The 24,623-nt window shown below is 37.1% G+C and overlaps 2 protein-coding genes across 2 annotated transcripts in view; one reads left to right on the top strand and one right to left on the bottom strand.

Moving 5' to 3' along the window:
* LRP8 (LDL receptor related protein 8) overlaps positions 1–24,623 on the top strand; it is a 230,906-nt gene that overhangs the window by 176,841 nt on the left and 29,442 nt on the right. The window contains exon 5 of the mRNA XM_081949607.1: positions 15,408–15,776. Coding sequence (XP_081805733.1) covers positions 15,408–15,776 — 369 coding nt within the window. The remainder of the gene's footprint in view (positions 1–15,407; positions 15,777–24,623) is intronic.
* CPT2 (carnitine palmitoyltransferase 2) overlaps positions 1–24,623 on the bottom strand; it is a 116,074-nt gene that overhangs the window by 13,025 nt on the left and 78,426 nt on the right. The gene's annotated exons all lie outside the window — the stretch shown is intronic.

Below are 24,623 nucleotides of genomic sequence, written 5' to 3' on the forward strand. Positions count from 1 at the left end.
TGTCTCTTTTAAACTGGAAATTTTCCTCATGAAGAAAGTATCCACAGGTTTTTAGTATGCTGTTCTTGACGTTTGTTTTGTGAATTTAGAGCGTTTATACTCATCAGCCTGAGTATTGAAGGCCTTAATAAGAAAAGCATTCCTAGCCCTCAGGATTACAGTCTGAAGGAACTCCACACACAAAGAAAAGAGATGGCAAGAGAAAAGGAAAATAATACACAGATTGTGATTCTTAACAATCATACTGTGGTGCATATATAGCAGTGGAATGGCAATAATGCAACCAAAAGTAGTTGCTTTTCTTGGATGAAAACAAAAAAAGGAGACCCAAATTGCTGGTGATTGATTCTCTTTTCTCTGCTGAATTTTGAAAGCAGTCACTGGCCCATGTAGGAATTAGATGAGACCTAAGGCCTTCAAGAGAATCATGCCATATCATTTCTTTGTTTGTTTATTTTGGTGGGGAAGAATCATAACAAAGGATAGACAAGTATTTGCTCTAAGAGACCAATTCTCTAAAGAACTGTGCAAGCATTATTCAGTTAAACATTCAGCGTTTCAGTCTCTCCCCCCCACACACACGCACTTTCTATGCTCAAAGGAGAATGTATGTACAAAATAGTTTGATGACTCAATTAGTATTACATTGTGTATCTATCTTGAGCTGTTGCTGTGTTGAATTCCCCATAGAGTTAATCAAGATCTTTAGTTGGAACTTGTCTGGCAATCTCTGATTGCTAGCATAATCATGATCATCTTTTTTCTTCAGATCCCCTTCTCCTTTTGGAAATCTCTGCCGTGCTACTTGATCCCATGTTACTTCATCTTCCTGTTTGGTATCTTCAACCATTTTGGATCCAACATTTCTTCAGCAGTCCAAGACTACCTATATCTGTTTGTTGGCAATTTTATTCAACCCCCCCTTCCCTCTAAGTTCATCTGCTTCTGTCCGTTACTTAGCTCATTTCAGCTTCCCTTTTCCTGTGAGAGATTCTGAAGATGTAACAGCATATCTGGTTCTTCTCTTTGTTCTTTGTCAGGCTCAGCTTATCATCCACAGCTACAATCTTTATATCTGGATGATCATGTGACAGGGTGGTATACAGTCCTCTCTTCTCCATTCTATATCAAAGTTCTCGCCATATATTTTTATTGATGTTATATTTATATTGATCTTCAGTATTTATTATATTTTTGTAATTTACATTACAAAGGTATGTGAAAATGCTGTGATATTATTGCTGTGACGTAAACAGGAAAGGAATCAGTAGGACCTTGCTCAAAATTATTCCAAGCCCCTGAAAACTTTAGGACTGTATTTGCAAACCTGGCGTCTGCCAAAAGAGATGCTTTAGAGATGAAGTCTCAAATAAGGAAGAAACTTTCCCCCTAAGGACTAATATTGCTAGTTTAGCCCTGTGAAAATTTCTTCATCTATCATTCTGTAACATTTCTAGCTTCAGCGAATGATTGCAGTGAATGTGAAAGTAATCTGTCTTCTTTGACTCAATCAAATAGCTCGCCTTGGAAAGTCTGAGTTAAATAAGCTGTAATAAAACATTGGCCCTCAGCTGAGAATTCAGATAATAAAATGAAATGCATCCTTTTCAGGAGACAACTCTGCTGACATATGGGGTGCTTTCCTAAGAGATGGTAGAGAACCTCCAGTTTCAACTGCTCTGAAATATTAGTGGTAGAATAAACAAAAGATGCAAACGGGTTTGATTACAAAAAGCAGAGACCCTCTCTCCATTTAATTTACAGTATGTTTGAAATCTAAAGAGTGAGGTGGGATACCAAGGGGTGGGGTTTAGAGGTTCTCCAAACTGGCCATAACATTAGCTACGGGTTCTCCTGAACCCGAGCAAACCCGTAGCAGCCCACCCCTGACTATAGGTAATCCTTGATTTATGACCATTCAAAATTCTGATGGACCCCAAAAAAACTCCTTAGGACTGGGATTCAAAGTTCTCACATCGCTCCCCCAGCCCCAGTCACATGACTGCATTTTGGGCATTGGGCAACTAGCCCACATTTACAGATATTTGCAATCCCATGACTGCAATTTATCATTTTTTTGCCAGAAACTATTACTTCCAATTTCTGGTTTTAAAAAATGCCCATAACAAATGATAAGTTTGCTTAATGACTACAATGTTCACTTAATAACTGCTACAAAAATCATAAAATCGGACCAGGTCATATATAGTGACCCCCTTTACAATTAACATAATTTACAATTGAAATTGCAGGCTCAATTATAGTTGTAAGTTGAGGACTATCTATCAAGCACCAGAGAAATCAGGAGACTCGTAGTTCAAATGAATAAAAAGATTTATTGCAAACTTAAGCTCTTTACCAAAATCAGAGTTACTAATGGTCCCGGGAAATGAGCAGGTATTCACAAGGTATTCGAAGTGGAATGGACTTAGACCTCTTGTGGGTGTACAGGGACTCATGCACACCCACAATGATGTATTTGACCCCTCGCTCGTACTCAACCTGGTCATCTGCTACATTATCTATATAACATCTTGTTAAATGAATTTAGATTATAAATTTCTCCTGATTCCATTGTAGAATATTCCACTGCAAATTGGGAAAAATTACTTATTATTTATAAATTATAAATAAATAAATTATTTATTTGTGCTGATAAATAAATAAAGGGAGACTAGTATAGATCTATTTCAAGCTATTTAGCTCTCATCAGCTAGCCATAGATGAGAGCTAAATAGCTCGAAATAGATCTATACTAGTCTCCCTTTATTTATTTATTTATACACAAATATAAAAAGGCAACATTAAAAATATGGTTTTCTGCCTGGATGGACTCCTGCAGTGAGCCGATAGACAGAAAGGGGGAGTAGTGAGTTCCCTCCCATATTTGGGCATACCAGGGGTTGTAACATACATACATACATACATACATACATACATACATACATACATACATGGCATAGGATAAGAGGCTTAGGAATTGCCTAACCCTAACCAGAACAATCTACCATGTAATTTTAACCAATAAGTTAACCAATAAATTATACAAGTAGTCCTCAGTTATAATTGGGATGGCAATTTCATCACTAAGCAAAGCACTTCTAATAGTCCTGGTGGCAGACATTAGGCGAGAACCTCATGCTTCTCCTCTACTGCTATGCTCATCTCCAATTCAACACTACCCCTCATTTACCCCATCCCCTTCTGTGCCTTTTGGCCACCCTGCATTCCCCAGCTATCCCTGCCATATCCTACAGGTGCCATATTGACATTTTTCCAAGGTTTTGCTTTAAAAAAAACATGTTCTTGTTTTCATTTCACCTCATCCTTTTAATGTTTTTTTTAAAATTTTGTTATTTATTTCATTATAATGACACACTTATAAGAAACAGTATAGAAACATGGTACAATTATAATTTAGACTCTTCCAATTAAGCCAAAATTAAACTAAGTTGCTATACTAGTGGGGTTTATAAGTGAGTTTGGTTTAGTGATTAAGGCCCCAGGCTAGAAACCAGGAGACCTTGCGTTCTAATTCTGCCTTAGGCATGAAAGCTGCCTAAGTGACTTTGGGCCAGTCACTGTCCCTCAGCCCCTGCTGTCAAGCTCGGGTCACAAGCCAGTCAATCAATTCCTGTCGCAACTAATGGATTAACACTCATTTAATCGGGGGGGGGGGGGGGGGGGAAGCATAAAAACACTAGGAAGAATAGAAAAAGGGTTAATGTCAAAATATATTAAATGCTTGGAATCAGGGTGTCTGTCTGTTTCTGCCTGCTGCCTGCCCCACTAGAGTATTTCCACAGAGAGAATTAAATTAATGGAAATAGAGATTTTATGGTGTAATGACCTCATTAACATATTCTGGGAACATTGCTTGGTATATCATTATTCAGCATAGTTGTACCACCGGGAGCTTAAATGGTCATAGCTGTAAGGTTTTTCTTTTTTAATTTTTTTTAAAATTCCTTTGGCTCAAGCTATGTTATTCTTATTTTGTCCATTGATTCAGAAACAGATGTTTTTGACATGTATTGCCAGGATATGTTTTATCTCCTGGCCATTTATTTGTTTCAGAATTTGAAATATAAGATGTTCTGTTGCTTTTTTAAAGATTTAAATACTGTTAGACATACTTATGAATATGTATTTCCATACACTAAATGTTAGACACTAATATTTAATATCTAAACACATAGATTATTCACCTGAATCCATTTTAAGAATGTAAGAATCCAATATTCTATTTTTATATCATGCAATAGTGATATCTATATTTCATTAATTTTATTCATCTGAAAGGAAGATTTTAAGAATAGTATTTCATTAACACTCAACTTCTTTGCCTTTTAGCTTGTTTTCTATATATTTTCCAGTATCTAGCAAATACTATCTAGCTATCACTAGAATATTCAGGGAAAACTGAAAATTCATTCATATTTAATACATAAAAGATGTATTATGTATGTCATAAATGTGCCTAACATTCCATTGAATTTTACAGAAATTAGGGTCTAATATTCTTGAATGTTTAATTGTTTCAAAATAAGGGAACAAATCAACTTATTTCAACATAGCAGTACTAACTATCACATCTATTCTTTTCAACTGTGTCAAATGAAATAACTGTATGTAATCAATTTAAACCAACTGAAACAAAGAAAATATATATAAATATTTAACTCGGAATTTATTTCTTTATGAGTAACACCAGTCTGCCTCATTGAACTAGATAATATTTTGGTCACACATACTTAAAACTATTAAAAGGAGCAAATACTGATTTTATTAAAGTTAGTCATCATTCAGGAGAGCCAGTTTGGTGTAGTGCAGTGATGGCTAACCTTTTTGTTGTCACATGCCAAAAGTCCCTGCACCCATAATGCAATGTGCATGCGCAATCCCCGTTCTTGAGCGTGCAAGCCCCCCCCCCGTGTCACGTTTTGGCCTACTAGGCCTCCCTGCAGCCTCCTGGGACCAAAAATGGACCCCGGGGGGCACACCGCACCCCGGTGCCCCGTTTTGGGTGTAGTAGGCCTACCTGCAGGCCCCTGGGACCAAAAACGGGATACAAGGTCACACATGAGCGGCAGAGACCCAAAAATCAGCTGGCTGGCGGGAGGCATGCACAGTGGAGCTGAGCTGGGGCGACAGCTTGCGTGCCCACAGAGAGGGCCCTGCATGCCACCTGTTGCACACATCCCATAGGTTCACCATCACGAGTGTAGTGGTTAAAGCACTAGGCTAGAAAGTGGGAGATGGTGAGTTTTAGTCCCGCCTTAGACGTGAAGCCAGCTGGGTGACATTGGTCAGTCACTTTCTCTCAGGCCTAGGAAAGGGGGAATGCCAAACCATCAAGAAAACTGGAGGGACTTATCCAGCCAGTTGCCAGGAGTCCAAAACCTACTTGAAGTATCCTCCTCTCAAAGATCATTCTTTGCATTGCAAGTCTGTTGGTGGCTATGTAGAAGACCATTGCAGAATAGCATATATTTATGTGCCCACAAAATTCCTTTATTTGAAAAGGCTGAAAAGAGAAGTATAACCTAGCAATCAATTTTTTTTCACCTTCAGATGGAGTTGCCACCAGAGCAACTTTTCTGGGCCTAGGATACCCAGACCTGAGTTGCCAGGGATTTTGACTAAAATTAGGGGATGGAGCTGAAACAAAAACTAAATCTGATTTCACTTCATTTACACATATATTTAATTAAAATGAAATCTGCTAATAAGATTATTTCCCCATTTCTGCTCACTAGAAATTAAAGCATAGAAACATGATTTTAAAGTCTCTGGGAATTGGATTAAAGATTTTTAGAGGCTGAATAACTCAGTTTGTGTAATTCTTCTTTAGTCCATAATGTGCTTGCCATCTCCATTTCTTGATGTATCAAAATCCTTCCCAGAAAAGTTGTGAAAGAGAGATTCCACTATACAGGAAGTCCTCGATTTACGAACATAATTGAGTCCCAAATTTTTGTTGATAGGTGATAAGTCATTTGTTAAGTCAATTTTGCCCCATTTTATGACCTTTCTAGCCACAGTTGTGAAGTGAATCACTGCAGTTAAGTTAGTGATACAGTTGTTAAGTGGATCTGGCTTCCCCATAGACTTTGTTTGTCAGAAGGTCACAAAAGATGATTACAGGACCATGGACACAGCAACTGTCATAAATATGAGTCAGTTGTCAAGCATCTGAATTTTAATCACATGGCCATGGGAATGTTGCAGTGGTCATAAGTGTGAAAAATGGTCAGGTCGCTTTTTTCAGTGCTGTTATAACTTGGAATGGTCAACAAACTGTCGTAAGTCGAGGACTACCTGTACAAGACAGTACTCAAATCCCCCATTTATATTTGCCCCCGGAGCCATTTTAAAAAGTGTATTTCAGAAATTCTTTGGGATTCAAAATGGTTCCAAGGAAACTATTCTAAGATGTCACACAAACTGTTTCAGGAATAGTCCTTCCTGTCACAATGCATTTTCCTAAGGCATGTTCTCATTATGCGAAATGGTTAATAACTCCAACATGTGCTAATAGACTATCACAGCCTCATTTTCTTCTGGGGAATCTACCAAGCTAATTGGACATGTAAAATTACCAATATAGCTGACAGGTCTCCTTTGAGCTGGAGAATAACTGGAAACAATTTCCTCCATTTTCAGAACAGTTCCTGTACAAATGGAAAATAACACTCAAAATGCTAATTGATCACAATACCCAATGTCTTGGTCCGGGGGCAGAAAAGTTTAAATGAACTAATAAATCAGCTTGTGAGTAACAAATTGGAAGGTTTTATTTGAACTAGATATGCAATTCTGTATGTACCTCCATGTAATAACGTAGTGTACAACCATATATTTTTGTTATCTTTTCGGAGAAAGAAATATTATCTTTATTAGCTCTCCTAAAATTATCATGACTTATACGGGTATCTTAGGTGCTTGATTTATTCACCAGTTAAATAGATTATACTTTAGAAAATGAAGAACAAATGCATTATGGGGTCTTACTCAGATGTTAAAGCTTTGTCACTCTGAAAGCACCAATCAAATTTATAGACCTAAATAGAAATATAGATTAACATCTAAATCATGCTAAGCCACAGTTCGCTAACCCTGATTTACTGAATAGTTCTCAGTTATTTGTGTTTACACGCTGTACTGAGCCATAAGTGATAAGCTTATAAACCAGAGTTAGTGGATTCATACAATCCAAGAATCTACAGGTAGTCCTCAGGTTGTGACAGCAGCCAGGATTGCTGTCACTAAGCGAAGAGGTTGTAAGTAATGCTCAGCAATGGCAATTCTAGTTGCCACTGTAACACCAGGAATGCATAAGTGGGAAGAGACATGAGCCTGGAACAAGTAGTGTGAGGGGTAAGGTGTGCCACAGGCAGGCGTTGGACCATGGGCAAGCTGGTGAGATCAGCAGGCAGCAGCTGTGGAGTGTGGGTGCGCTGGCAAGGGCCATAGGTGAGTGCTGAGTCACCGAGAGCTAGCAGGCAGGGAGCATGTCAGAATACAAGATCCTTGACATCTCATGCTGTGTGGTGGGCTCCAAGGAAAAACTTATGGGAGTGACTTGCGACCTTCTTTACTAGCTTCCCCATTGATGTTGCTTGTGGGAAGCAGAATGGGAAGATTGCCAATGGTGATCATGTGACCATGGCTTGCGGCATTGAAATTGCAAGCTGACCACCCAGATTGCAATCACATGATTGTAGCAATGCTGCAACTTTGCAGACCAGTCATAAGTTCCCCTCATTTAGCACTGTTATATTTTTGAACGGTCATCAATTGAGGGTTATCTGTATATGAGTTCTTACCCACTCCCACCTTCAGTGATAGATTTAGGGATGGGGGTCAGTGCTTGAAAGGGTTGTCCATTTTAAAACAAACTTGTTTGATTTATTGGCCTGCTTACTCTAGTTGTGGTGTTTATAATGATAAAATTCTGAAAATTGCTTTTAAGACTAAACCAAGGTTTTTTTTCCTAGGCTGCAATCAATATATCTATGCCCAATTTTATACAGAATACTCCTAATTTAATTTGAAAAGTTAGTAACTTTTAGTAGAGCTTCTTGGAATCGAGGAAGCCAAGCCAAAATTAATTGATCTAAAATTAATACGTTTTCACTTGTTCTTATAAATTCTTATAAAAATTCCTTGGAAATAGTGCATGCCAACATTAGTACAGTATATCTTGATTAGGATCATTTAATGTTGTATTTATTCATTATTTGAGATGAGTTTTGATGTGCATGCATATAGCCAAAGAGGAGATGAGGAAGAACTCTATCATTGGCTGCTGCAGGGTCATTTTTTACAATTCCTGTTTGCAAATTCACAGATAGAAGAGTGGCGATGAGCTAAAAATAGTTATCAAATGGCCAGATAAAAGGATATTCTTGGAGTGTTCATTAGTAGTATCACGATCACTGCATCTTTCATATTTATCAAAATACTTTGAACTTTTCAGCAAAGTTTAGATCCATGCCACTGCAAATTATTAGCTATAAGGAAATGGGGAACCAAGATTTTTTGGCTAAGCCATTAAGCACAATGAATTTGTCAGCAGTATTTTATCAAGAAACAGTTTAAAATAGAATATATGACTGATTGCCAGAAAATATCAGTTCTGTAATTATGGGGATATTTAGAAGTTCTGAAATCTTAGGAGTACTTGTGATTTGGAACTGGTGCCAAAATATCAGCAGAGAAGCATAGTAATTGTGTCTTAAGCTTCTTACATTAAAGTTTGGAAGTAATTCATTCTTACCAAGAAGGTAAAGTACCTTCACAGAAGCTTCTTAACTCAAGTTTTTAATCTCTAAAATTCATTTTAAATGTTTGGGTGCATAAGGATATTTTAAGAAATTTCAGATTTCCCTCTTAAAAGCACAGGAAAGCTGTCATAGCTGAACTGCAAAATATTAACCATTTAGTTTACAAGGGGAACAGGAATTAAGAAAAGAGTCCTAATCTGTCTTTAAACTTTCCTCTTTAACATATAACCCAGACATTTTCAATATTTTATCCTCCAGAATTTTTGGACTACAAAACAATTATTCATAAGTCCCATGGTTGGTTGTGAATGATGGTGGTTATAATCCAACACATCTGGAAGGGACAAGATCAGGAATAGTCTGATATAAATCCACCCAGATCATTCGATTCATTCAGTCTGAAATATGTAAGATGTGTGTTAAAGAAGATTCTAAAAATATCTACAAGTACAATTCTTTGAAGCAGCTAGGAGAAATAAATTTCTAATCTATTTTCAAAAGCATGCAATTTAATATAATTTCTCTTTCCTATTTGGCTGTAAAATGGTGCAGGAGGAATTATTTATATCATAATGAGTATAGGAAAGACCCTATAGCCCTGATGGCGAACCTATGGCATGCGTGCCAGAGGTGGCACTCAGAGCCCTCTCTGTAGGCATGTGCATCATTGCCAGCTGCTCTTCTGGGCAAGCTGATCTTTGCATGTGCTGGAGGCCCGGAAACCCGAAGACCAGGTGACCAGTGCGTGCATGCCAGCTGCTCTTCGGGTTTTCAGGACTCCAGCGTCCATGAAGACCAGATGGCCAGTGCGCATGCACACACTGTGTTAGGGATGTAACCCTAGGCTTGGCTTGGCAATGTATATAAGCTATGATTTCTTTACTGTTGCTTTAAATGCTTAAGAGATGTAATTGGTTTATTACCTCAAGCAGCCATACGAGGGAGCCAGAATGGCTGTTAGATCTCTGTTTTGTTAGACGCTGGTCGGTATATTGCGAGATATTGTGGTTTGCTACTGTTAGCTATATTTTGTGTGCTAGACTGACTATTTTTGATAACTGAATTACTGAATGACTTGGACTGTTAACCGGACTCTGAATACTTCTATATTTCTACATAGCAAACTTCCATATTTTATACTATTCAGTGTCTCTATATGCTGGTTTGTGCGTGATCTACCACATCACTCTCATTACGCTTCTCTGCATACTCGCTCTTCTAACGGGGAGCTTAATTACTTAACACACTGGAAACCAGAAGACTAGGTGGTCTTCGAGTTTCTGGGGCTCTGGTACACACAGCATTCCAGTTTCGGCACTCGGTGCCGAAAAGGTTCACCATCACTGCCCTATAGCATCACCTTGCCTTATCTTTTGGAGTGGACAGCCATACTAAATGTAAATAAATAAATAATACTCCTATACTTTAGTCAGTTTCTGCCAATTTATCAGTGTCTGATTTATTTATTTATTTTGCAGATGGCATATCATACATGGACTAGCAATATATAGCAACAAATTACTTAGATTAGTAAAACACTATAAAATATAAATGTTTAAATGTCTAGGCCATCTGAAGTGCAGCGTCATTTTTTTAAAAATCAGATACTGGACTGCTTACAACGGGTGATGATATGATCTACAGTTTGACATGGGTCCCCGCAGTCACACTGAGAGGAGGATACTATGGCCTATTTAATTGGAAGAGTCCCAGCAGACGCTGTGTGAAGTGCAAATCATATTCAGGATTGCCCATTGCTGATGTAGTCATTCATACCCTGGCACCTTTTTTCTGGAGTCATTTGTAAGTCTTTCTATGATTGGGTGTTCAGAGATAACAAAGCAATAGTCTAATTAAATAAAGACATATTGGCTTACTCTGACTTTTAATCTTCAATTTCATATATGGTAGAATTAGAACAATACTTTAGGAGAATCTGCACACACTTAGCTACTTAGTCACAATCGAAATAAATGCTGTCAAAAATAGATTGCATCAAATTAAACAACACTGTGCCTCAATAGTATCTCAACAACACTATACTTCGACATTGAAAATATTATTGACACAATTATTGCCAGTTCATGGATGTACTTTTCTATTTCTGTCACATTCCAAACTACAATTTGCAAATACATTTTGTGGATCTCTGAATACTAGATAAAGATTATAACAGATTGTAGCTCTAGAGCTTCAGGTTTTGATCTCTGCATAATAATTATTAGAATTTCTTGGAATCACCACCTTCCATTCTGATTCCTGTCATCTTTTTGCAATCTGTGTTGTTTATTATGATGTGGGGCACAAGAAACAATGGGAATGTAACTGTTGGCTTTTAAAATGATTCAAATGTCATTCTCAGAATTATTTTCCTTTTCATTTGGGGTTATTGTAAAACAGTTGGTTTCAGTAGTTTCAAAGTTTATTCTTCCCCTTTAATTAAAAAGAAATTGCACATATTTAAGCTTATTTTGTGGGAACTCTTTAATGTAGAAATAGATTTCCGTTTTGGCTGAAAAAGTTGCAGCTGGAATACCTAGAAGTTTTCATGTGAATTGCTACAGATAGTCTAACTCTAAATGTGGCAAGCAGACATGGGAGGAAGTGTGAAATCCACTCAGAAAGGCCTAATTATTTGTAAATGTTACATAGTGACTTCCAGAGGAATTTTTAATTTATTGCAAAAGGGCTTATCGGTGCCATTCAGAAGCCAAATCCCTGCATACTTCACTGAGCATTTGCCCAGTGCATCCTTCTTTGGAAGTTCAGAACGCGCTCTGAAATTCTGCAACCTACTTACATTTGGAGGAGAATGAAATTGCCACTTAGAAAAGCCAAACTGAAGGCAGAGAAATTTTTGGCAAAATAGTCCTATGACTTTCAGACCCTGCCAGACCTCTAACTGCAACAGCCTTTTCTGTAGCCCTCAGCCATCTGGCCATATAGTTTCTCATCAGACATTAGATGCAACAGTCCTCTGGATTGTACAGTTCTACTCCATGACTAGCTTACATGATATAATTCTAGGACTCCCCCAGTTTCATATGACATTCCATTTCTTTCATGTTTGGAAGAACCTTTAGATCATGGTCGCCATTTTAAGTTCAGTTTTAATGTTGCCAGTATGGCATTAGATTTATATTTGTTTCAATGAATTAATATGAATGAATGTTCAGGATTATTCATCCCCCTTTTCCCAAAGGGCAAGGCATGCAGCTTTCAGCTCGTTTCAGTGTCTACCTCTTGAACTTCGAGTTGAGCAGGCTATGTTTCCCAAGACACCATTGTGATCCCTGCACAGGATAGCTGGATCAAATTGGTCCCTAGGAGTCTCCTAATGATTCACAAACACAACCTTGACCATACAGTATACATTAAAAGAATCAATATCATCAAAGGAAGATCTTTCTTAGTTGAGTCTTTTCTTCAGATCATCTTGGCAAGCGAAATCCTCTTTATCCATTTATTTATTTATTTGTGCAATTGGTTTGTCCGTTCAATTTCTACAGCTACCTATCTTAAGCAAGTGGGGAAAAAATCCAATTTTTCTATGTTCTACATAGTTTTCGCTTTTATTGAGCCCCACAGCTCACAACTCTAGGAATGGTCAGCTTCTGATGATGAAAATGTTACTTAGTCGGGTTAAAACAAAAAGTGACAGCAAAGAATCCCAAGGGGGTCTCTCACTGAAGCTATGGGAACTGGCATTAAGCCTGAAAATAGAAATGTCAAGCAGAACAATTCTATATTTGTTTGAAATAGGCTCTTATTCCATTTAATGAAATAATATTTTCTGCTGAAGTGGAAGATGGTTCTGATGTTGTAGCCTTCATGGAAAGAGTATGGTAATCATACACTTATGTAGAAAGTGCACTACATTTCTCTCCTTTTTTTAAAGATTATTTTGGTCTTGTAGTAATCTCAAAAAAAAAAAAGGAGAGACTTTCTAAAAATAAATTCTAGCATCCTGAGAAAATGGTTTTAAAACCACTTCTTTAATGAAGAAAGATATGTTCTAAGGAATTGTAAGTCAGATTTTGGCATAGCATTTTTGAATAAGCAAATATGTAATATTTTTAGAAACCTACAGAGGTAAAATGTTATTTACTTGACATTAATGCTGTTGAGGCTCTGAATTGGTAGTGACTGTCAGGGACAGTTATGTTGAATGATAGACTTCAGAAACAGTTACACTATTCAGGTTAAAATAAAGAAGCAATTGTTTGGGATGAGTTAAATATAGGAAGTAAAGAAAAAGAAGCAATAGTAGTACCTTCATTTGAATTATTGGCTTTTTTTTTTTTTTTTACAAAGACTGTACTTCTTAAGGACTGTTAAGCAGAAATGTTCAGAGTAAGTAACTATGAATTATCAAATTAGGTTTATGATATTTTAAGAATGGATCAGTCTTCTAAGGAAAAAATCCATAGAACACAGCAGCAATTTCTAAACCAGTGTTTTAACTATTAAACCAAATGAGAGAAATAGATTAATTTGTTATGCCTTGATAAATGTTTACAAATGATGGAAAATGAACTCAATCTGTTCTTTGCAAAGATTATGGAAGAAATTTTTATTTTTCCCTATGCTTCCTTATACTCATACCTAGGTCATTGATGGTTCTTGAGTATCTTTGCCTTTACTTGCCTAATGTAATGCAAAAGTCAATTTATCTGGCCACAAGTCTTAATTCCAAAGCATCTTCTTTATATACATACCACAAATAGTCCTTCACGTCATATATCCTCCTTTGGTATATCATGGAATGGTCTGGGATTACAAGCTATATGTTTTAGTAAACTGCAGCATTCTCAACTCAGCCCATTCAAAGTGGGATAGAAAGTCAAAATACTAAAATAATAAATTATGAAAGAAATAAAATGGATATATATGAAATTGTGCTTATGCCAACTTTGTAATATGGAAGTGAGAGTTTGGTAGGACTCTACGAAATTTAGATAGCAAATTTTTCTCTTTTCTGCCTTTTCTGGAAGACTAGTCTTGGCAAATAAAGTGCAAGGAACATGAATGCAATGTTAGGGTGTGAATTCCGCCCTGAATTAAGGAGGTGTGGATCTTGGCATTCCTTGTAGCATACTTTTTGAAAATAAGCGAAAATAAACCCGAAGCATGTTCTAGTAAAAACATTTTTAATATAAAAGAAAATAAAAATACAAAACTTGCTAACTGAATTAATTACATTTTGGCAAAAGCTATGTGCCTGCCTCCTGGCAAGCGAACAGAAGATCAGAAGAGAAAGTAAAGGAAGGAATGTGCATGCGTACTAAATCACTTGCAGATAAGAACTGTAACCTGCGCAGCTAGCAAACCAATTAACGCAGTGACATGCAAACCGATCAGCATGGTTCAACTTCTCAGTAATATTATGGGAAGCAAACTTAGAAGAAGACATATAATTCTGGCCTCAGATATTTAAAGCTGTATAAAAGGGAGAATTTAGAAGAGCCCCTTTAAAAGATTCACATCTGGGTCTCTTCAGCTTTTATAAAACGGGAAATAAGGAAGGAGGCAGGATGGATAAATCTATACATAGTGTAAAAAAATAACTGGGCAGAACCATCTGTTGGTCTAATTATAGATGGCTGTTACTAAATATGGCTACAGGTACAGAAGACCAGTTGTTTAACGATTGTTCAAAATTATGATGGACTTAAAAATAACTACTAATGACCTGTCCTTGAAGTTGTAACTGCTGGCACCCTCCCCTCCTTGGTCATGTTTTCATATTCCAGGCACTTGGCAACCAGTTTGCATTTACTACTGGTGGCAGCATTCAACAATCGTGTCTGACCTTTTTTTTTTTTACAGTTTCCAGCAGTTTTTGTCACATTCTGGCAAAAAGATCCCATTTGGAAGAATGGATTTCCTTAACAATCACATGTGGTGGCACACTTTAAGTCTGTCACAAAAATGATTGAATCCTGGCACACATTATCTAAACTTATAAGCTCTACAACTTATAATAGAAATGCCAGGCTACATTGTGGTTGAAACTTGATAACTTTCTTTCGTTAATGTAATGCCAGAGATTGTATGCCTCTGAATACCAGTTGAGGAAACATGGATATGGAGGTGCTTTTTACCTCATGTTCTGTTTGCGAGCTTACCATAGGAAGTACTGGGAACAAAATGTAGGACTTCCATTTGATCAGTAGTTTTTTTTTTTTTAATAATCTCTTATTCGTTTATGAATTAAGTAAAAATAAGTATCTGTATTTTCCGTGTAACATTTACCTTTGCCAAAAGTTGAGAAGCTATGCAGGAAAAGATCTTTCAAGTTGCTATGAAACCAGAGTGGAGATGAAGGACAGAGGGAGAAGCATTGCATGGTCCTATCATTATCCTAAATCATGAATAGGTGGTTATATTGATGGAATAAAAAACAAGTGGTTTTGATTGCTATTTTTTCAATGCGTAACAAATAGAAGCATCAGGCTGGAATGGTATTAAAAAGTATGAATGTGCAAGCATTGCACATGTTTTTCCAGTGTTGTAGGGAGAAGATAGTTAAGAGCAGGATGATTTCTTTGAAGATTTAAAATATGAAAATAATAAGCTTGAGCTAATCCTTATCTCTTTTCTCCCCCACACCCAAAGTCTGTTCTTCAAGTGAATTCCAGTGCAGCAACAAGACCTGCATAGCTACAATCTTTGTCTGTGATGGTGATGATGATTGTGGTGATGGCAGTGACGAGAGGAAGTGCCCTCCCTTCACTTGCAACCCGAATGAGTTCCAGTGCAACAATAGCCTGTGCATCCCACAGATTTGGGTCTGTGACAAACAGCCTGATTGTGAGGACCTCTCAGATGAGTCCATGGAGAGGTGTGGGTACAAACTCAAACCACAAATTGCGAGCACCTGTGCAGCGCATGAGTTCCAGTGTGGCAATGGGGAATGTATCCATTTGAATTGGAAATGTGATGGAGATGAAGACTGCAAAGACAAGTCAGATGAACAAGATTGTTGTAAGTATCCAAAACTTTGAACTGTATTTGGGGAAGGGATCCATCCAATGAATTTGATCCGGATGTGATGGACTTTATATTTCAATTTTGTGTGGGGTTCCTGCAGAATTTGCGTGCATCTTTTATTTTGTAAGAAGTTATAACTCAACCTCTGAAATGTCATATCTGGTTGGTTAGGTCTTTGTTCCAAATTGCCCAGATTATCAACAAGAATATAGTTGAAGTGCCTGACGATCAAGATTGTTCTTTAAAAACAAAATTAATCCTAAATAGAATATTGATGTCAAGATTTTTGGTTTAAATTAAGTACATGTTACTAATACTGTATATTGATTCTATATTGTATCTTGAACTGAGTATTTAATAGCAGGTACATTTGATTCTCTAGTTGGTTCTAATTCATATTTTCTGTAAAAAGGTATGTCTAGTTTGTATTCCTGTCTGCGCCTCATTTTAAATTGTAATGAAAAATGCTTATACCTGCAGCTTCAATAGCTTTGGGTGCTAAAAATTGATGGTCCTCTTCTGTAAATATTCATTATGGACCCTAAGCTATTGAATATTGCATTTCTCTTCACACAATGTTTCATCCATTTTTTAGGTGTTAAGTAGTTTAAGCTAGTCATTCACCCAAGGCTTAAGAGACAGACAGACAGACAGAAATTGAGAAAATGTTTCACTGAAATATTTATAAATGCAACATGGAAATGAAATATTTATACAAAACTATGCATGAAAAGGGTGGCTGAAAAACATCTGCCTGGTTGAATTTTTGCTTGAGGGCTGAATCTTTTTAATTTGCTAAGAAAGCCTTGTGCAATTTATTTACAAAATTATTGAGACTTAGTAAAAATCATATAAATCGGGCAAATACATTAAGTTGTCAGATACAAAAGGAAATTCCTGTTCACTCATTTAAAATTTACCTTCTGGATTATTATTGTTTGTTTGTCTTGGATTTTTTAAAATCCCTTTATGGATTTCTTTGGCTATTCAACCTTAATTCTGGTCTTCCCTTCTTATTTTTCTCTCTTTTTTAAAAGGCCTTGAGCTTGCATCTAAAACAATTTCTTTGTTTTTTATTCCATTTTCAGAAGAAGTAATAACTATATAGCAGGGGTCGGTTACTGCTGTTGCTTTGCTTGTGCCTGTTATTTTTTTTGCGCATGCGCAGAACATTATAAAATTACTAAAAAATGGGATGGGCGACCCGGAACCTAGTTCAGGGGCTGGGCCAGCCTACCATCCTTACTGGTTCAGCGACCCAGTCCCAATTTCCACTACTGATTCTCACGGGTTCGGGCAAACCAGTAGCAACCCATCTCTGCTATACAGTTAGTCCTCAACTTACAAAGTTCATTTAGTGACTGTTCAAAGTTACAGTGGAACTTTTCTTCCGCTTTGTATTGAATTCTTCCCTCATCATCTTTTAATTGGTATCTCATCCTTTTTTTCTCTTTCATTCTTCAATCTGTATGCCAGCCATTGTCCAGGTTTGTTGGCTTGTTCAAAGTAATTTTGTCTGGCCGCTTTAATTTTCTGTGCTAATTCCTTTTGAGTTATTAAGTTGATCTTATGTTTTATCATCTCTCTTTTTTCTTTTTTAATTTTATTCTTTGGGTCTTTCTGTAGTTCAGCTTCGGCTTCCATAAGTTCTTTTTGCATACATTCTTGTTGCTCTTTTTGTTTTCTAGTTTTTCTTGCCATGTAGGCAATTGTGAGACCTCTTGTGTATGCTTTCATAGTGTCCCACAGATTTTGAATTGAGGTGTCTCCTTTTTTATTTATTCTAAAAAATAGTTTTAATTCTTTCTCCAGCATTTGAGTGAATTCTATTTCATTTACAATATTTGAATTCATCATCAATCTTTTTCTTCTTCTTTGACCTTTCCATCTTAATTTTATTGGATTATGATCTGCCCACTCATTTGCTTCTATTTCAATTCCGTCTAATTGATTACATAGACCAGATGAAATCCAAGCCATGTCAATTCTTGATAGGGACTGGTGGGGATTCGAATAAAAGGTATATTGCTTTCTTGTTTTGTGCCTTTCTCTCCAAATATCATGTAATTTATATTCCATTGCCATCTCAAAAAGGATTTGGGTAACGTGGGTTTGTTTGTTTTTTTGCTTTTTGCTTTCATAGTCCATTTTTTAATCCACTATTGCATTATAATCCCCAATTAAGCAAATATTTTCATATTCTAATTCGTTTATTTTGTGTAATTTCCTATAGAATTCCTCTTGTTTCTGATTTGGTGCATATATGACTATTAATAATATCGGTTTTTCTGTTGTCTCTAATTCAATCATTAGCATCCTGCCTTCATCAGAGTAGACTGCTTTGGAGTTTATTTTTTCCTTTATATAGGTTGCTATCCCTCTTTTTTTTTAGCTGCCAGTGCTGTATATAATTTCCCTAGTTTTTTGTTTTCTAGTAAATTCCTATGTTCCCTTTTAATATATACTTTCTGTATACAGGTTATATCTACCTTCAGTTTCTTAAGTTTATTAAACAACTGCGCTCTTTTTTTGGTGGGTTCAGTCCATTCAAGTTTATTGAAATAATTGTTATTTCCTAGTCCATCTTTAGATGGGGTGTTTTTTGTTGCTTCTGGTTTGTATCTGACTTTTCCCTCTCGCGCCTTCCCTTTCTGCTCTCTCTCTTTCTTGCCTCTGTTCTTCTTTCCTGTTTCTTTCCTTGTCTTCTGATGTTTCTTCCTCTTGTCTTCTACTTTCTAGGTCCTCTTTACTTCCTTGTTCTTCTTCCCATGTGCAGTATTTTTCATAGAATTCCTGCACTTCTTCTATATTCTCTATTTTATATCTTTTTCCTTGCCAAGATACCAGAACCCCTTCTAGTACCAACCATCTATATTATTCTGTTTTTATTTAACTGATTTGTTAAAAATTGGTATTGTGTACGTTGTTCACGAATTCTCCGTGGAATCTGTTTAAGCATGATCAACTATTTTCCCTGGAAGGTAATCGTCCCTTCTCTGGTTTTTTTTGTATACTTCATCTCTAGTTGTTTTTTTGGCAAATCTTACATGCACTTCTCTCGGGAGCCTATGTCTTCTGACACAATTAGTTTGCACACGGTAAGCTTCATCGATGTCCCCTCTCAACTCTTGTTCTTTTCTCTGTAGAATTTCAGTGAAGATTTCAATCATTTTTCCTTTCAGGTCTTCCTCCTTCTCTTCCGGTATGTTTTGGAATCTTAGATAGAATGAAGCTCTTTCATTTTCAAGTCAGATTATTGATAACTTAACTTTTTATTAACTTGTCTATATTTCAACTCCATTTTTTCCATCTACTGATCTGTTTGTTCCATTTTTGTTTCAATGTTCTGGATTTTCTGTTCATTGATTACTAAGGCATTCTGTATCCTTTCAATTTTGTCATCCACGTTTTTGATATTTCCTTTCAATTTTCCCATTTCATTTTTCATTTCTTCATGATTCCTCCTTGTCTCTTCATGATTTGTAGCCGTCACTTCTTGGTTTTTCATCAATGACTCTTGTATCTGGAGCATCAATTGCAGACTCTGCATTGTTGGTGCTGGTCCCGTTGTTCCTGCAATCGTTCCGCCTTTCTTCAGCCCCAATGCGTTCTCAATTGATGTTTGATTTGAGGGGGAGGGTGTTGCTGAAGTTGGATTGGGTGTTGTTTTTTTCACTAACTTTACTGAAGTTGCCATTCTTATCCCCCCATTTATCCTTGCCCACAATTGCATATAAATTCTATTTTACTTCTACTTTATCAGCAATATGAGTGGTATCAATAATTATATATCTCAATATCTAACAATAATTAACCTTCCTTAATATCACATTTCAATAACTAAACATTCCTATGTATTATTCTATTCTGTTTTTGATTCTTAATTATTATATATCATACAGTTATATATTACATTGTTATCTTATACAAATAAATGTCTCTCAATTGTATCAGTTATATAGGTACTCAATTCTAATAATTAGTTTCTCTCTATATGTATAATCCAACTTATGTCACCGTTGGTTTTCTTGCATCAGACTTCACGGTTCAAATTTATAATCCACTAGGTGTCACCTTCTCCTCAGTATCACCATTAGTGTCAATCAGTTAATACAAGTCCAGCGACAAAGGCAAAATAAAGGGGGGTGGGTAAAGAAGCCCTCTAATTGTTCCAAAACAGTATCTACTGTCTCCGGTACCATTACAAGTTCCGAGGAGAATAAATACCGCATATTTGTAAGTTCAGCTATTCTTTGGAAAAACAAAAGAGTAGATGGAAGAGCAAGAAGAAAAAAGTCAACAACCAACCCAACTGTTAAACAATCCTTTATGTGCTTTCCAAGTCTTCTCAGCAGTTACTATGTCCCATTCCTGTTGTCCACGCTGGATTTTTGTTCTCACTGTGGCCACTTTCGTTCAAGTTATTCACGCTGTCAATTCCAAGTCAGCGTCTCTGCTCTCACTACTTTTCGACAAAAATCGAACTGCAAAAACAGTCTCCGTCCCAGAGCCTCTTTCTTTCCAGCTCACCCTCTCTGCCAATTTCGCATTGTCCTCCTTTTCAATAATAATAACAGATGTCTCGATTTCAACTGCTTTCTCTCTCTGCTTCCTTCTTGTGCGGTTGCCATCGCTCCGGTCCTGACTAAGTGGCAGGATAGATCCTCGTCCATTTAGTGGGCTTCTCCTACCCGCTGGCGGATTTGCCTTATCACCCCAGCGTCTTCAGAGTTTCCCCCTTAATCTGCCAGTCCCTTCAGGATTCACAATGCTCAGAAATGAGCTCAAAGGAAGAAGTTAGAGTTAGAGGCTACGAGAACTCCTGTTCCTCAGCTGCAAGCACGATGACGTCACCACAGGAAGTCCTCCTGCGGAAGAAAAGCATATTATTCATAAATACTTCGCAAAACTATACGTGCAAGATAGTATGGAGGAAAACAAGATAAAACATTATTTAAACACAGAAAAGATAACACCAATCTCAAAAGAACAAAGGGAGGCGATAAACAGGCCAATAACATTAGCCGAAGTGGAATTAGTCCTGAAAAAACAGAAAAATAATAAAACCCCAGGACCAGACGGAATACTGGTGGATCTATACAAATATAATAAAATAATATTGAAAGAACTAGGAGTGAAAATGTTTAACAAAGTTTTAGGAAAAGCCAAGATGCCTGAATCATGGACGGAAGCAATAATATTGCTAATCCCAAAAGAAAAAACCAATCTACAAGAAATTCAAAATTTCAGACCAATTTCATTACTAAATTCCAATTATAAAATATTTGCAGCAATTTGGGCAGGAAGAATTAAACAGGTTTTAAATGAACGAATACACCCGGACCAAAATGGATTTTTACCTCACAGACACATTAAAAATAATACGAGAGTCATCCTAGACATAATAGAATATTACAAGGCGCATCCAGAAAAACAAATTGTACTGGTTTTCCTTGATGCTCAAAAAGCATTCGACAACGTAATTTGGTGTCTGCAAAATGTTCCACAATGAAGGACAATAATTATAATAAACTAGTGACACAAATGAAGATAGATTTAGAAAGCTGGAAAAATATTCAGCTATCACTAATGGGATGTATAGCCACAGTCAAAATGAATATTTTACCAAGAATCTTATTCTTGTTTCAAGCCGCACCGATTAACCCAGCCTTCAGAAGGCATGCAAGAAAGCCCCCTCCATTGCCCGAACGTGTGTGACGGGCTCCCAGCAGCGGCTGCTCGGATTTGCCATTTGCGAGAGGGAGAGGGGGGGAGCGTGTGTATCCCTCCTTCCTTCAGCTCAACACTCTTGCTGGCATCCCAGTCAGACGAGAGTGACTGCAGAGAGGGTCTCCTTGAGTCTAGGGCAGTGAGTCATTCAATGGGAAAGTTCCCTCTTCCTCCACCCAGCCCACCTTTGCTTAGGCTTCTTTGTCAAGAAGCGGCTTTTGGGGCTAATGGGAGAGAAGAGTGAAAAGAAAAAAATCATACGAGAGCTTGCTGTGAGGCTTTAGCTTGCTGTGAGGCTTTAGCGAGCTCTGCCTCCCAGGTGACAGCTGAGCTAGCTGCTGATGACTCTGCTTAACTGTTAAAAAAAAGCCTCAAAAAGTCCTGCCTCATAGTAGAGGGCACTTTTTTGAGGCTTTTTTTAATAGTTAAGCAGAGTCATCAGCAGTTAGCTCAGCCTCGCCTCAGCTGTCGCCTGAGAGGCTGAGCTCACTAAAACCTCACAGCAAGCTCTCGTATGTTTTTTTTCTTTTCATGATGAGAGGTGAGGCTGTGCCTCACTTGCCTCACCTGACTGCATGTCACTGAAGGTGAGCGATATCAATTGGCAATTGCTATTAGAAAGAACAGGAAGCTCCTGTTCGTATTGTATTGTGTAAATGTGGTGTATGTCTAAGTTTTGTGTGTGTGTGTTTTTCATGTTTGTAAATAAATTTTTTAAAAAAACAAAGTTACAGTGGCACTGAAAAAAGTGACTTTTCACAATTATGTTGTTGCATCCCTATGGCCATGTGATCAAAATTCAGATGGTTGGCAACTGACTCATATTTATGACGTTTGCAGTGGCTTGGGCTCATCCTTGTAAGTCACCTTGTGTCACCATATGTAGGCAGCAATATAAATATACATATTTAAATTTATAAATATAAATTTTCTAAATAAATAAATGTGAACAATTGCAACCTCCTGACAAGCAAAGTCAGTGAGGAACCAGATTCACTTAACAACAGTGTTACTAACCTAACAACTGCAGTGATTCAATACAATACAATACAATACAATAGTAGAGTTGGAAGGGACCTTGGAGGTCTTCTAGTCCAACCCCCTGCCTAGGCAGGAAACCCTATACCGTTTCAGACAAATAGCTATCCAACATCTTCTTAAAGACTTCCAGTGTTGGGGCATTCACAACTTCTGGAGGCAATCTGTTCCACTGATTAATTGTTCTCACTGTCAGGAAATTTCTCCTCAGTTCTAAGTTGCTTCTCTCCTTGATTAGTTTCCACCCATTGCTTCTTGTTCTACCCTCAGGTTCATTTAACAACTGTGACAAGAAAGGTCATGAAATGGGGTAAAACTCACTTAACAAATTTTCATTTAGCCAGAGAAATTTTGGGCTCAATTGTGATTGTAAATCGAGAACTACCTGTACAAGACAGTGGCTTATGCGACGTATGGCATTTTGACAGCCTTCTAGTACCAAACCCCACTCAGAATAAATTTCAATACAGGCCCAGGAACTAGCTATATATGCTTGGAAGTTTCTTCTCTCACATGATTTACTTCAATTCATCCTGATTTACCAAAGCATGATTTCCAGTGACATTTCTCTGGGAAACAGTTTGAGCTCTTCATAGAGTCAGAAAAATTAAAGCACAGTTTCTGAGTCTGATATTTTGTTTTGTGGGGAATACTCAAACCAGGCTTCTGAAGTTCAGGCATCATGGGAAATTGTGGTTCATCTAACCAGAAAATATTGAATTGACATGTGGTAAAGAGGGAAGGGAGATTAAAGTGCTGGGTCCCCCAGGGACTAGTTCATTCCAACAGACAGGTCCTGAACTGCTGTATCAACATTAGATCACGATTGTTTGTTTGTATACTTACTGCAATAAGGTTTCCCATCTTTTGCATTTCTAGTGATCATGATCTCTTTTCGGCAAAGGACTTAAAATAAACAACTTTCCTTTATTTGTACTCATCTCCCACACTGCAGTATCTCATATGTATATATAAAGGAAATCTGTCCTAACATTTAAAATCCATTTCAAGGCCTCATTTGCCAACTGTTGTCATAAGTTGTTTTTGAGGGAAGAAACTAAAATGAAGGCTCCGTTTTAGTGCTGAAAACAAATAAAAATGCTTTGGCAAATGAACAAAATTAGAGAGTAGCAGATGAACAAAGAAATAAATAGAATATGTGGGGGAGGGGAAGCACACCTAACGGCGGATGTCTTGATTTGTGTGTGTGTGTGTGTGTGTGTGTGTGTGCATATTTATATTTCATATTTATATATTGTATATCTATTTAAACCTTTTAGGAGGACTTCAGTAGGTAGATAATTGGCAGATAAACAGTTTTCATTTAAATTCTTGGTATCTCTTGCTCGAGGATCTGAAGAGAATCCAGACTAAGGATACGCAACCCACTATACAATGTAAAGTGTTTTCAGGAATACCCTTTATATTATTGAAATATGAAAACAATTCTGATGTAAAGCATGCTTCATATGTTTTGAGAAACAAAGTTTTCTGAATAATCACTATTGATGGAGTCAGTGAAGCAAAAGATTATCAAAGGCAACACAAAACTTGCAATGGATCAGATTTGCTCGATGAACACAACTGATCTCTAGAACTTGTCCTTTCCGGGTATATTTCAGTTTCCATTTGTTCTGCAGGCATCCTTGAAAACTTTAGGCCTCGGTGTTCCAAATGTTTTTCTGAGTGTGTATACAACGTATGACCACAATTGAGTCCAAAATTTCTTTGCTAAGCAAGACAGTTGTCAAGTGAGTTTTTCCCCATTTTGCAACCTTTGTTGCCACATTTTTTAAACGAAACACTGCAGTTGTTAAGTTAGTAAGACGGTTGTTAAGTGAATCTGACTTCCCTGTTGACTTTGCTTGTCAGAAGTTTGCGAAAGATGACCACATGACCTCGGAACACTTGCAACCGTCATAATTATGAACCAGTTGCTAAGTAGCCAAATTTTGATCACACAACCATAGGGATGCTACAACAGTGGTAAGCCTGAAAAACTGTCATAAGTCACTTTTTTTCAGTGCTGTTGTAACTTTGAATGGTCACTAAACAAATGGTTGTAAGTCAAGG

This window comes from Natrix helvetica (genome assembly GCF_964273705.1).
Source record: "Natrix helvetica genome assembly, chromosome: 3".
Taxonomy (NCBI): Eukaryota; Metazoa; Chordata; class Lepidosauria; order Squamata; family Natricidae; genus Natrix; species Natrix helvetica.